General features: G+C 44.9%; 1 protein-coding gene across 1 annotated transcript in view; it reads left to right on the top strand.

Moving 5' to 3' along the window:
• Adarb2 (adenosine deaminase RNA specific B2 (inactive)) overlaps positions 1-14797 on the top strand; it is a 277649-nt gene that overhangs the window by 180750 nt on the left and 82102 nt on the right. Inside the window, exon 4 of the mRNA XM_052156649.1 lies at positions 11455-11569. Coding sequence (XP_052012609.1) covers positions 11455-11569 — 115 coding nt within the window. The remainder of the gene's footprint in view (positions 1-11454; positions 11570-14797) is intronic.

Genomic DNA, 14797 nt, shown 5'->3' on the forward strand with positions numbered 1-14797 from the left:
TGGGAAGAACCCAGATATTCCTCAATGAAGAAATGGATACAGAAAATGTGGTATATTTACACAGTGGAATACTACTCAGCAATTAAAAACAATGAATTCATGAAATTTTTAGGCAAATGGTTGGAACTGGAAAATATCATCCTCAGTGAGGTAACCCAGTCACAAAAGAACACACATGGAATGCAGTCACTGATAAGTGGATATTAGCACAGAAGCTCTAAATACCCAAGACACAATTCACATATCAAATCCTTTCCAAGAAGAAGGAAGGAGAGGGCCCTGGTCCTGGAAAGACTTGATGCAGCATTGTAGGGGATTACGAGGACAGAGAAGTGGGAGAGGGTTGATTGGAGAATGGGCGGAGAGAAGAGGGCTTATGCACAGCCCACCTGATCCAGAATTTTATCTACATGTATCTATCATTTCTTCATTTACCCCAGTCAGGTCACTCCCAACACTCATAGAACCCAGCACCAAGGATTGTTCAATTTTCTTTTTCTAACGTATTCTTCTGGAACAAGATCCCTCTGGTTTCTGTCTGCACCCCAGAGCTGATCCTGTGTCATAGCTCTACATACCCAAATTCCTCCCAGAGAACTGGTCTCCCTGGAGTACTGACACGCAGGCTTGCAGGAGAGACAAGCCACAGTCAGAGACAGCAAAACCAGCTAACACCACAGATAACCAGATGGTGAGAGGCAAGGGCAAGAACATAACCAACAGAAACCAAGGCTATTTGGTATCATCAGAAACAAGCTCTCCCACAACAGTGAGCTCTGGATACCCTAATACACCAGAAAAACAAGACTCTAATTTAAAATTACATCTCATTATGATAGAGGACTTTCAAAAGGACTTAAATAACTCCCTTAAAGAAATACAGGAGAACACAGATAAACAGAAACCCTTAAAGAGGAAATGCAAAAATCCTTTAAAGAATTATAGGAAAACACAAACAAACAGGTAAAAGAATTGAACAAAACCATCCAAGATCTAAAAATGGAAATAGAAACAATAAAGAAATCACAAAGGGAGAACCCCTGGAGATAGAAAACCTAGGGAAGAGGTCAGGAGTCATAGACACAAGCATCATCAACAGAATACAAGAGATCGAAGAGAGAATCTCAGGTGCAGAAGATATCATAGAAAGCAGTAATGTAACAGTCAAAGCAAATGCAAAATTCAAAAAGCTCCTAACCCAAAACATCCAGGAAATCCAGGACACAAAGAGAAGACCAAACCTAAGGATAATAGATATAGAAGAGAGTGAAGATTCCCAACTTAAAGGGCCAGCAAATATCTTCAACAAAATTTTAAAAGAAAACTTCCCTAACCTAAAGAAAGAGATGTCCATAAATATTGCAAGAAGCCTACAGAACTCCAAATACATTGGACCAGAGAAGAAATATCTCCTATCACATAATAGTCAAAACACCAAATGCACAAAACAAAGAATATTAAAAGCAGTAAGGAAAAAAAGGTCAAGTAATAAATAAAGGCAGACCTATCAAAATTACATGAGATTTTTCAACAGAGACTAAGAAAGCTAGAAAGAAGATTCTGGGCAGATGGCATACAGACTAGAAGAGAACACATATGCAAGCCCAAGCTATTATATCCAGCAAAAGTCTCAGTTACCATAGATGAAGAAACCAAGATATTTCATGACAAAACCAAATTTATACAATATCTTTCCACAAATCCAGCCCTACAAAGGATAATAGATGGAAAACTCTAACACAAGAAGGGAAACTATAACCTAGAAAAAGCAGGAAAGTAATCTTCTTTTAACAAACCCAAAAGAAGATAGCCACACAAACATAATTCCATGGCTAACAACAAAAATAACAGGAAGCAACAATCAGTCTATATCTCTTAACATCAATGGGCTCATGACCCAATAAAAAGATATAGACTAACATACTGGATATGTAAACAGGGCTCAGCATTTTGCTGCATACAAGAAACACACCTCAGTGTCAAAGACAGACACTACCTCAAAGAAAATTTTCCAAGCAAAGGGTCCCAGGAAGCAAGCTGAAGTAGCCATTTTAATATCAAATAAAATTGACTTTCAACTAAAAGTTATCAAAAAAGATAAGGAAGGACACGTCATACTCATCAAAGGAAAAATCTACCAAGAAGAACTTTCAATTCTGAACATCTATGCTCCAAATGCAAGGGCACTCACATTCATAAAAGGAACTTTACTAAAGTTCAAAGCACACATTGCACCTCACACAACAATACTGGGAGATTTCAACACCCCATTCTCAACAATGGACAGATCATAAAAACAGAAACTAAACAGAGACTCAGTAAAACTAACAGATTCCTCCTCACACCAAATTGGAAAGGAAGAACTCAAAATATCACTATTTGCAGATGATATAATACTATACTTAAGTGACACAAAAATTTCCACCAGAGAACTCCTAAACCTGATAAACAACTTCAGCAAAGTGCCTGGATATAAAATTAACTCAAGCCAATCAGTAGCCTTCCTATACATAAAAGATAAACAGGCTGAGAAAGAAATTAGGGAAATGACACCCTTCACAATAGTCACAAACAATATAAAATATCTTGGTGTGATTCTAACCAAACAAGTGAAAGATTTGTACAACAAGAACTTCAATTCTCTGAAGAAAGAAAACGAAGACCTCAGAAGATGGAAAGATCTCCCATGCTAATGGATTGGCAGGATTAATATAGTAAAAATAGCCATTGTGCTGAAAACCATCTACAAATTCAATGCAATCCCCATCAAAATTCCTACTCAATTCTTCATAGAGTTAGAAAGAGCAATTCTCAACTTCATTTGGAATAACAAAAACCCCAAGATATTGAAAACTATTTCAACAATGAAAAAACAGTCTGGGGAAATCACCCTCCCAGACCTCAAGCTATATTACAGATCAATAGTAATAAAAACCTCATGGTATTGGTACAGTGACAGACATGTAGATCAATGGAATAGAACTAAAGATCCAGAAATGAACCCACACTCCTATGGTCACTTGATCTTTGACAAAGGAGGGGGAATGAGATAGGGGGTTTCCAGAGGGGAGACTTGGAAAGGGGATAATATTTGAAATGTAAATAAGAAAATATCCAATTAAAGAAAAAGTAACACATTCCTCTCCTCTGCAAAGCCTTTGCTATGACCTACAGCCCTCACCTCACTGGCTTACTATGAGTCACACTGCAGAGTTCAGAACACGGGTGTAGCACTGTCTCCTTCCTCTAGCAGTAGCAGTGTCATGGGAACATTACCTCCCCCAGAGGAAGGAGAGAATAGAGATGGATGGAGTGTAGGAGGGGGAAGGACAGAGAGAAAGAGCAGTAGAAACAGACAAAGAGCATCTCTTAGGCATTTGAGGGTCTTACCTTTCCAAGGGTGATATCATTTCCTCTTACCTAAAAGTGATAAATATCATTTTCTATAACACTCAAAGACACTCCTGGCCTCCATGGCTCTAAATACTAGGGGAAAAGGAATGGTCATATATTAAAGAAGGAAAAAACATTCCTATTGGCAAACACCATCCCTGCCAACCCTATTGATCCACATGTTTGGGGTTCTAATTTATGAAGAACATGAGAGTACAATGTGAAAATATCAGAATAAGACTTAATAGATGGTGCTGTTCAGATGACTTTGTGTTTTGATGTGTGTTGAGGATGAGTGTCCCTGTCCTCTCTATATCCAGATAGTAGAGCCCCAGCACCCAATGTAGCTATATTTAGAATGAGTATTAAGGTTAAAGTCACAGAAATAGGTTCCCGATCCAAATGCATCTGGGACATATAAGAAGCGACACGTAAGACAGTGGCTGCGGTTGGGTTGGTATGACACCTGCCTAACATGCACGGGAAGCCTGGCTTCATTCCTTGGCACTACTGTTTAAAACCAGGCCTGAGCACATGTCTGTAATCCCAGTACTTGGGAAGTAGTGGCGGATGGGAAGCCTAAGGTCATTATGAAAGACACCAAAGATCTCTCTCCTCTCCGTCTCCCTCTCCCTCCATCCCTCTCCCTCTCCCTCTCCTCCCCTCTTCCCTCTTCCTGTACCTCTTCCCCTTCCTCTACCTCTCCCTCTACCTCTCCCTCTCCCTCTACCTCTACCTCTACCTCTGCCTCTTCCTCTCCCTCTCTCTCTCCCTCTCCCTCTCCCCCTCCCCCTCTCTCGTCCTGTTGCTGGAAAGTAACAGCATCATCCTGGTGATAGAGCCTGAAGCAGCGAGCTGTGGCTTCAGATAGAATGAATTTTTGCCCTGCTACGATCTGGACTTGCTTGGGACCAAATATCTCTTTTATCCTTTGGACATGAGAATATTTATTCTATTATGTCTGTTTCACCATTGAATTATAGGAACACGTCACTTGTTTGGTTTCAAGTACATGGCTAGGGAAAATTGTATCTTATGGTGAGCCACACCTGGTATCTACCCATACATGATTTAGATGCTATCTAAAAGACTGTAGGCTTGGGACTATAACATTGATGCTGGACTAAGTTAAGACTATGGGGCTATTGGGATGGATGTATACTGTGAAAGATGAATGTGACCAGGAGGTGAGCAGAATGCTATTAACTGAGTGTTTGTATGACACTAATACATGTGTTGAACCCCCAAGTACCAAAGTGATTGTGTTTGAACCTGGGGCCTCTGAGGAAGAAGCTTAAGTCAAACAAATATTATTCATGAGTTAGTGTCCTTAAAAGAAGAAACAGCAGAGTGTTTATTATTGCTTTCTCCATTCGTTCACACAATGAGAAGAGGCTATGTAAGCACACAGTAGGGCAGCAGTGCACACAAGCTAAGATAACTGGCTCAGCATGAAACCGATCTGATGGCTCACACCCCAACCCAGGGCATGCAGTCTTCAGAACTGTGAGAACAGGCAGAAGTGGCGTTGAAGCCAGGACGTCTATCCAAACCTATGACCTCAGGGCCTACAAAGACTACATGTTCCAGCTAGAAAGGATGTTGAGGGTCACTAACAAAGAAAACACAGGAAAGTTTTCCTGAGAATTTTATCCTTTAGACATCTATTCACATATCTTTTTTAATTCACCCCTGAAGATTTCATGAATTCCATTCAGGATTCTACCATTGTCTGCAACACCCATGACCACACATGGTGCCAAAGCAGAGGAAAGGAGGCACACAATGAACACAAGCCACGATCGCCAGTCATAAAGGTGGATTGTATCATTAAAAAAATGAAATGCTAAAAAAAAACCACAGACAAGACAAAATTTTGCTTTAATCTTCACATGGGTATCACTGTGCTACTAATCACTGATGGGCTAAAGACGTGAGAAAAGACATCTAAACAATGCAAATAATGAAACTTAGGATTTTTAAACTTTATTCCATTTTATTGTATAAATGTGTCTGTGTGGGAAATGGGGTGTGTCCATGGAATACAGAAGACAACGTACGGCCATTGGTTCTCTCCTTCCTCCATGTGGCTCCCGAGACTAGAACTCAGGTCAAGAAGTGTAGAGGTAAGACCTTAACCCACGGAGCTATCTCATCCATCTCTAGGATTTAAGAGACCGGAGACACCACGATAAATAACAGATTAATAAACAAGTATGGCAGCTAGGGTATAGACGTGTGGCAAGAAGATGAATCCCCCTGAACCTACCCGTCCTGACAGGGACAGGTACTGACAGCCTTGTCCTGGCCTCCCCAAAACTGAGAGTGAAATGCCAGGGCCTGTGGTCTAACAATTGGGAGCTGTAACTCAGGCTGCCTGGAGGTGACCAGATAAGAGAATTCCCACCCACTGTGGGCTTTTCTCACTGTGGCGCTTTTCTCAGTTCTAAGCCATCTGTGCTGGCTAGAGGTCTCCATCACTCTGTGGACAGCACCTGAAGTCCCATCAGCCCATGTGCTTTGCCAAACCAAGTGAGTCGAGGAACTTGTCATCTGTGGAAATGCTGAGCTCCAGACCAAATGTGATTTGTTCTGCTTCAGCATTTCCTCAAATGACTCCATTAAGGGATCACTGCAGCTCAGGGCTAATTAACTCATAATAGGTGCAAAGCATCCTGGGATGCCAGCCCAGAGGGTGTCAAGGGATCCTGGGCCTTCTGTGCTCACCCTGACCCTCCTCAGGATGACAGGATACATTCGGTTACATCCGGTTACAAACAGGGCATATAGAGGAAACAAAGTCTGTGGGAAGTCTTAAGACGTGCACTGCTTCTTGCCACAGCAGTTAGGTCCCACAGTTCAGCATAAAAGACCTAAGTCACAACAACAGGGTTTAAGTTCTTTGTCACATCCTGGCCATGTGGCTTTGGTGGCATCACTTCAGTGACTATAGGGCATAGAGGTGGTGCCCTCTTTGGGTTTATTGAATGAAATGATGTATACACAGGTCTCCAGTCCGTGTTGTCTGTTGGTATTTCTGTTGATTCCTAAGAGAAACAGAATGATATTTAGATTTCCAAAACGAAATTGGTCTTTATGTTATCTATATAATTACTCATTGTTTGGAGGGTGTCTTGTTCTGAGGGGCTTCAGCAAGGCCCACATCAGGTATGTACAATAGAGTTATGAAATGTCTCCAGTTAGGAATTAGGACTCTTAATTGTGTCTGATTTCAGGGCCTTCCAATCTGGGTTCTAGGATTAAAGCTCCTTTGGAAGATGCCCAGTAGCTCCAGAAAGATAAAGCAGAGGGTCCCAAACTCTGATCTACTCACTGTGAATCTGTTTTGACCATTTTCTCTGGGATCTCACTGTGAGCACTTGACACCCTCTGTACCCCTAGGGAGAGGAACTGTACAGCCAAATCTTGGGTCCTTTGATATCTCCAGCTCAGAGCTTGGCTCCCAACTTCTCAAGACTACACACCAGGTAGTCTTGATTTGACATCAGTCCTCTTTAGCTGGGGATGATCCCGCCCTCCTTGATGATAGATAGTGAGGATCAGGGCCTGCTGGGAAGGCTGCTGCCTACTCTGCAACCAAGGACATATACGCATGGCCATGATGCTGTGACTTGACCAGTCCCTTCAGTTCTTACAGTGAATAGTTGAACTACTCCAAAACAAATAGAAATTAAGGGAAACCATGTGTTGCTGATTTAATGTGAAACTCCCGTGTACAGACACGCAGTCCTCAGTAGGCGGAGCCTTCCTGGAGCAAGCAGAACGCCTGGGGCAGATGTGGAGGGTTTTTACAGCCTGGCCCCGTTCTCCGTGAGTTCCAGATTGTGGACACACTTGTTTGGCCATGCCTTCTCCCACCACAATGGACCATAGTTTTTTGGAACTACAAACTGAAGTAAACCCCTCCTCCCTTAAGTGACTTATCCGGTCACAGCAGTAAGAAAAGCAATTAATAAGTGATGTCTGTGGAGGGAAAAAGATCTGTCCTTCCTTCACAGCCTGAAGTGTCAGAACTGACAAAGCACAGCAGCAGGGGCTGTGTCCCCAAGACACAGGCAAGTCAGCAGCGGGGGCTGTGTCCCCAACACACAGGCAAGACAGCAGCAGGGGCTGTGTCCCCAAGAAACAGGCAAGACAGCAGCAGGGGCTGTGTCCCCAAGACACAGGCAAGACAGCAGCAGGGGCTGTGTCCCCAACACACAGGCAAGACAGCAACAGGGGCTATGTCCCCAAGACACAGGCAAGTCAGCAGCAGGGGCTGTGTCCCCAACACACAGGCAAGTCAGCAGCAGGGGCTGTGTCCCCAACACACAGGCAAGTCAGCAGCAGGGGCTGTGTCCCCAACACACAGGCAAGACAACAGCAGGGGCTGTGTCCCCAACACACAGGCAAGTCAGCAGCAGGGGCTGTGTCCCCAACACACAGGCAAGACAGTGGCAGGGGCTGTGTCCCCAACACACAGGCAAGACAGCAGCAGGGGCTGTGTCCCCAACACACAGGCAAGTCAGCAGCAGGGGCTGTGTCCCCAACACACAGGCAAGACAGTGGCAGGGGCTGTGTCCCCAAGACACAGGCAAGACAGCAGCAGGGGCTGTGTCCCCAACACACAGGCAAGACAGCAGCAGGGGCTGTGTCCCCAACACACAGGCAAGACAGTGGCAGGGGCTGTGTCCCCAACACACAGGCAAGACAGTGGCAGGGGCTGGGTTCCCAACACACAGGCAAGAACTCAGAGGCTGAGATTGTGCTTCATGGCAGAGTCTCAGAAGCAACTTAGGGAGAAAGGGTTTGTCTTGCCTTAAAATTCCACCACAGCAGGGAAGGTCCGGACTGTGAGCCAGTTACCATCCTGCATCAACAGTCAAGCAGCAGAGAGAGGACAGGAGATGGGATCGCGTTATAAAACCCGAGGCCTGCCCCTAGTGACAAACTGTGGAGCCCTGGACACTGGAGCAGAGGGATGGGGGGAGAATCTTCCACTGGAACCCTCGGAGGCTGCGTAACCTCAGCCTTCAGCCTTCAGCCTCCAGCCAGAACTGTAATGTGGTAAGATTTTACTGCTCTGAGTCCCCTAGTTATAGTCACTCCTCGGCACCATCATGTCTTAGCATGCAAACCGTCTAGAAATCTAGATCACCTTCTTTAGACCTCAGTCTCTAGATATTAAAGGACAAAGCAACCTCAAGCAGACCACTGATTTACTGCTAAAATCCCGTCTCTGCCAACCCACTGGTGATCTCTCATCATCATCGTCCCGCAGACTGAGTGGAAAGAAGCTGTGTCAGCCAAAGCCCTGGAAAACTCAGGGCTTACCTCTTCTCTTCCCGCCCAGCACCACAGCCACCTGGGGGAAGCCCCGCCCAGCACCACAGCCACCTGGGAGAAGCCCCGCCCAGCACCACAGCCACCTGGGGGAAGCCCCGCCCAGCACCACAGCCACTTGGGGGAAGCCCCGCCCAGCACCACAACCACCTGGGGGAAGCCCCGCCCAGCAACACAGCCACCTGGGGGGAAGCCCCGCCCAGCACCACAGCCACCTGGGGGAAGCCCCGCCCAGCACCACAGCCACCTGGGGGAAGCCCCGCCCAGCACCACAGCCACCTGGGGGAAGCCCCGCCCAGCACCACAGTCAGGGGGGGGGGGAAGCCCCGCCCAGCACCACAGCCACCTGTGGGAAGCCCAATTTGTGGAGTCTTCCTCTACAGGGTTTCTATGGTGATTGATAAAGCATTTCAAAACACAAGCACCAGACACAGGGCAGTGATAGTATCAAGGAAAAAGGCCGCCAAGTCTTAGAGGCAGCACTGGGCCCTCCCTACTGTCCACACTTTATCAATGAAAAATTGGGAGAGGAAAATGCCAGGCTATTCTTGTGGGCAGGATTGTTTCCTGAGGCAGCCCTGGTTACACATGAACATACTTTATTGCAGACAAATGAAATCTTTAGTCTGTCATTTATCTCTTAGATAATATATAAGTTACATCTTTTATGTAACAGATGTCTACAGCATCAGTTGCCTGCACAATATCAAGATGTACGTGATAGAAGCATTACCATCCTATTCACTAAAAAGGAAAGATAATTCAATATTTGATATTTTGATTTGGTTGCAAAAAGACTTTGTCAATACCTGCAAAGACCAGGAACAATAATGATAAGAATGACAGTTACCGCATCATTATTGAGCCCTTACCAAATGTGAGGCACGGTGCTAAGCATCTAAGAGGTGATAATTCATTTAATCATTTCCAAAGCACGGTCAGAGGAAAATTAAAGAGGATGACCTTGCAAATTAGTTAAACGGGGCTCAGAGGTTTTAACTGACTTATCCTGGCTCCGAGGCTATAGAATTGGGATTCTAAGCAGGTTTCTTTGCTGCAAGGCCTGTGACAGTCACATCATGCAAGCTGCCCTAGTAAAAAGACGTGGAGTTCCACAATTAGGAGAACACAAGGACCTGGAGGAGGAGAGGCCACAGTGCCATACTGTCTAGGCTTTGTCACTTAGTATACGTGTGCTGCATTAATAGAAACATGAACTGGCCTAAAGGCCAAGCTAACTTGGTGTTTGTGCACTGGGGGAAGCCCCACCCAGCACCACAGCTACTGTGGGAAGCCCCGCCCAGCACCACAGCCACTGGGGGAAGCCCCGCCCAGCACCACAGCCACTGAGGGAAGCTCCACCCAGCACCACAGCCACTGAGGGAAGCCCCGCCCAGCACCACAGCCACTGAGGGAAGCCCCGCCCAGCACCACAGCCACTGAGGGAAGTCACATCCAGCACCACAGCCACTGAGGGAAGCCCCGCCCAGCACCACAGCCACTGAGGGAAGCCACATCCAGCACCACAGCCACTGAGGGAAGCCCCGCCCAGCACCACAGCCACTGGGGGGGAAGCCCCGCCCAGCACCACAGACACTGGGGAAGCCCTGCCCCGCACCACAGACACGGAGGGAAGCCACACCCAGCACCACAGCCCCTGTGGGAAGCCCCACCAGCACCACAGCCACTTGGGGGACATCCTCTCTCTATATATATGTATGTATGTGCTTATGTTTATGGATATACGTATATATGTGTGTATAAATGTGTGCATGCATGCATGTGTACAGTATTCATTGTGTCTTGTGAGTGCATATATATTTATGTGTACATGTGTATGCATGTGTATCCTATGTGTTCTACATGCTGTTTGTGTGCATACTTGTGTTCATGTCTTCATCTGTCTGAAGGCAAGAGAAGAGGTTGTGGCCCAAGCTGTAGTGATAGTTCTCCAGAAGGGTCCCCTGAGGTGGTTTGGCTAAACACTGGTCTCTGATTCTAAAACAGCAGTTCTCAATCCCCGGGATCACATATCAGACATCCTGTCTATCACTTAGGTATACTATGATTCATAACAGTAGCAAGGTTACAGTTATAAAGTAGCAATGCAAAGAATTTTAATGCCTGGGGGTCACTACAACATGAGGAACTGTATTAAAGGGTCACAGCCTTAGGAAGGTTGAGAACCACTGTCTAAATAAAAAAAGGCAGTGTAGCAATGATAATGAATGTATCTCCCCAACCTTCCCTGTCAAGTTCACCTGAATGCTTTCTCTGAGACTGCTGCTCTGTGGGACAAGAATCCATGTTTCCTTGGAAAGGCTCCCCACTCAGTAAAGGGCACAGGGTAGGCACCTGCGCAGACACAGGGCAGACACTGCTCAGCCTTGATCTAGGGGTTTGCTTAGACACGGGCAAGAGACCTAGTGAAAGTTCAGACACAGGCAGTGTCTTTCTCAGACGTGAGGTAAGACGTGCCCTGTTACAGAGGACCAGTCAGACACAAGCTGGACTTCCGGCAAAGACAATGGTGGGGTTAATTCCTTACAACCAACTCCTTCTTAATGTCGGGGATCAGAGAGAAGCAGGTAGCAGGCAAGTGTTAGCTCGTCTGGAGGACTTCGTGAGGCAGAGCCATCAGAGAGAGGGACAGTAGCCAGCTGTCAGGTGTTCCTTCTGCCCGGCGCATCAAAGAGCACTGATGCTTGTGTCTTACAGGATTTTGCAGACTCTGTGTCCCAGCTGGTCACACAGAAATTCCGTGAACTGACAGTCGGCCTGACACCTGTGTATGCCCGCCACAAAACACTAGCAGGAATCGTCATGACCAAAGGTAACCACCTCTCTCTTTTCCTGTGGGAATTTTTATCCCCACAGAGAGAAATGTTAATATTAATTGGGTCCTGGGAAGTCAAAGGAATGGACAATGTAGAATACAAAGATATCAGTGGCCACTGTTCTGATAGAGCAATCACATTGGCAAAATCATAAAAACTTTTTATATTCTCTTGATTTATATAAACCCTAAAAGGTGTTTGTGCATACTCCACTTTTAAGAACGATGCCGGTATTTGTAAAATATTCGGACTCAGAGACCAGGCTACATACATAAGTCACTTGAAGCTGATGAATTAGGAGGTGCCTGCTTCTCTGTCACCTCTAATGTGCTTAAGACTAGTGACTGATGGTATCATTTATGCAGAATGAGTATGTCACATGAGTCCTTGTATGCAGAGCAGAAAGATTGAGCCAGCTTGTTCAAAAGAAGTCAGGTGCCGAGGTGAACTAGCCAAGGGATGCTGGCTGCCAGAATGTCTTCTCGTGCCAAGGGATCGGGATGGGGGGGCTCTTTTCAGTGTTACACTCTTCACATGCATTCCCACCAGAGAAAGGACTGGAGGGGACACAAGGGGCAAGAGAGGACACAAAGAAACAGGGATGTGGCATAAGAGGGAACAAAAGACATAAGACACAAGCAAGTGCAAATGGGGCTCCAGCAGACACAGAGAAACCCACGGGACGGGGAGAGAAACAAAGGGATATGGAGAACACGAGAAGACGCAGAGAGATACAGTGAGACACTAGATCTCATCCATTTCAAAGGGATACAATATCAAAATGACACAACGAGATACCAGAGTACATTTCAAAGTATCTGCCCCCTCAGTGTCTTAGGTTCTTCTTGCTGGGGTATAAACTATGGGGTGAGAGTCTTCCTTCATGCCCAGACTCATCATTCCAATCTCTCTCAGAAAGGAATTCCATTCTAGAAAACAATAATGACAGCACGAGGCAGGAAGCAGTCAATCCCGATAGGTCACTGCTATTGTATGCTAGGTGGGGAGAAAAAGGATGACTGGGTTTGAACAATCCGATATCTGAACGTTTCTAATTACTAACTGAATACAACTGATCAGCTGGCTGGCTGAACTCAGCCATTTTTTTCTCCAAAGTAGAGAATGATTATCATAAAAAGTATTTGGAGCAATGAAATTTAATACTCGCATGTAACTTTGCATAGGCAGGCAACTTCCACGACCGAAAACACCATCTATCTGGTGCCCCAAAGTATTTACACTTAAAATTTTTTTAAATTATTTCCACAGTTTCTTTCTCACTCTAGACACTGAGGAATCACGATAATATTCAAGAATAATGAAAGAGAAAAACAAAGGCTCGGGCCCCACTGGAAACATAGCACATAGTACATGATTCAGCCCTTCCAATTCCCAAATCTTAGCAAAGTGGACATCACAATGCCTCCTCACAGTGCAACTCACAAGATAAAGTGCATCAAATGCTTTGAAAGGTGAAAATCACTTTATAAATACAACATCCTGCTCTAAAGCGAAGCAATTCCCTTTTTTGTTCAGTGATATCATTCTATGTGGTGTCGTGCATCAGCCCAAGCCACTGTGAGGGCTGCCTCCCCTCCTTTCTCACACTGGATGGCATCTTTCCCTGAAAATCAGGAAATGTCCTAAACTCAGGGCTGAATCCACCCTTGCCAAAATCATCACTTTGGGTACAGTCTTGTACCCACCCATCCGCTCACCCTCCTTGGCTCACCACCCGTCTGCATGAAAAGACTCAACCTCCTACTCAAACTCTGATGGCTTATTGAGGGAAGTGAGGTGAACACCGCCCCATCTACAGCCAGCTCTGTGACTCAAGGCAGGCTACTTTGTCTCTCTGGGACTTAGTTGTCTCACTCATAAAAACTGATACTTATGTAAGTAATACCTACCTAACATGGTTACATTGAAGCTTAAATGTATATAGTGTAATGGATTTCAATGGAGTAGGGGCTTGCTGGTTTGCTTTTACAATCAACTTGACACAACCTAGGCTTAGCTGCTTTTATTGATTTTTTTGAGAAGTTAATACAATATATTTTAATCATATTCTTTTTTTCTCCCCAAACTCCTCTCAGATCCTCCCTTCCTATCCAACTTTTTGATTCTTCATGCTCTCTAGCTCCCTTTCTCTCCCAAGAAAAAGTCACATGCATGCATGTACATGAGCACACAAGCACATACACAAATACACACACACACACACAAACATGGAGTATGAATTGTGTTGGCCAAGAGACTTAATGTAGGATTATCTAGATCAAGTCATCCTGTGATATTATCTATGGAAGACTGTCTTGATTTTTAGTCAATATATGAAGACCCAGACCATTGTGGGTAGCACCATTCCCTACACAGGGGCTCCTGAACAGTATGAGACAAGAAATCTAGGTGACAGAAAGCAGGTAAGGAAAGAGTCCCTCCCACAAGTATGTCTCTCTACTCTTCACTGTGAATGAGATGTGACTAGCAGCTTGAGTTCCTGCTTTGCCTTCCTCTCAATGATAGACTGAACAGGAATTGCAAGCTGAACAAACCCACTCTCCCCTAAACTGCTGATTCCTATGGTAGTTTATCACAGCAACAGAAATGAAACTAGAACGGAGTCCTAGTCTATAGTAATAGTGCAAAATGTTCAGAAGTAGTCCTGCTATTTTTAATGCCCAAATTATTAGCTGAGTGCTAACCATATTAGGTTCTAGAGAAACAGCAAAAAATAAAATTGACCAAATGTCTACTCTTGTGAATCTGATATTCAACTGGGGAATGTGTTGTTTTAAATCACACCATAAAGCTAATACAAAATAATCCTAAGTATACCAGACTCTCAGAACACACATACAAAACATAGGCAATACTTTTAATGTGAAGTGGTTCATGGGTTTCTGTCTCAGGGTCCAGGACAATTCAGCAGGAAAAGTAAAACAGACAGACAGACAGAAAGGCAGGCAGGCAGGCAGGCAGACAGACAGACAGACAGACATTTCTCTTTTCTCTTGTGCAACATGTGTCCAAGTCCAAAAGTCTATGTGAATGTGGCTCTGAAACTTGGTTTTCAACAGTTCCAGTCTCTGCTTGTTTTTCCTCATTCATAGGAAACTCAAAACTGACAGTTTTTCAAAGCTATTCTGAGACTTTGTGTGGAAAGCAGTCATGTTTTACAAGGGCTTATGAAAAGATAATGCTTCAGTTACCAGCAAGCACAC

This window comes from Apodemus sylvaticus, chromosome 14 (assembly GCF_947179515.1).
Source record: "Apodemus sylvaticus chromosome 14, mApoSyl1.1, whole genome shotgun sequence".
NCBI classification, from domain to species: Eukaryota; Metazoa; Chordata; class Mammalia; order Rodentia; family Muridae; genus Apodemus; species Apodemus sylvaticus.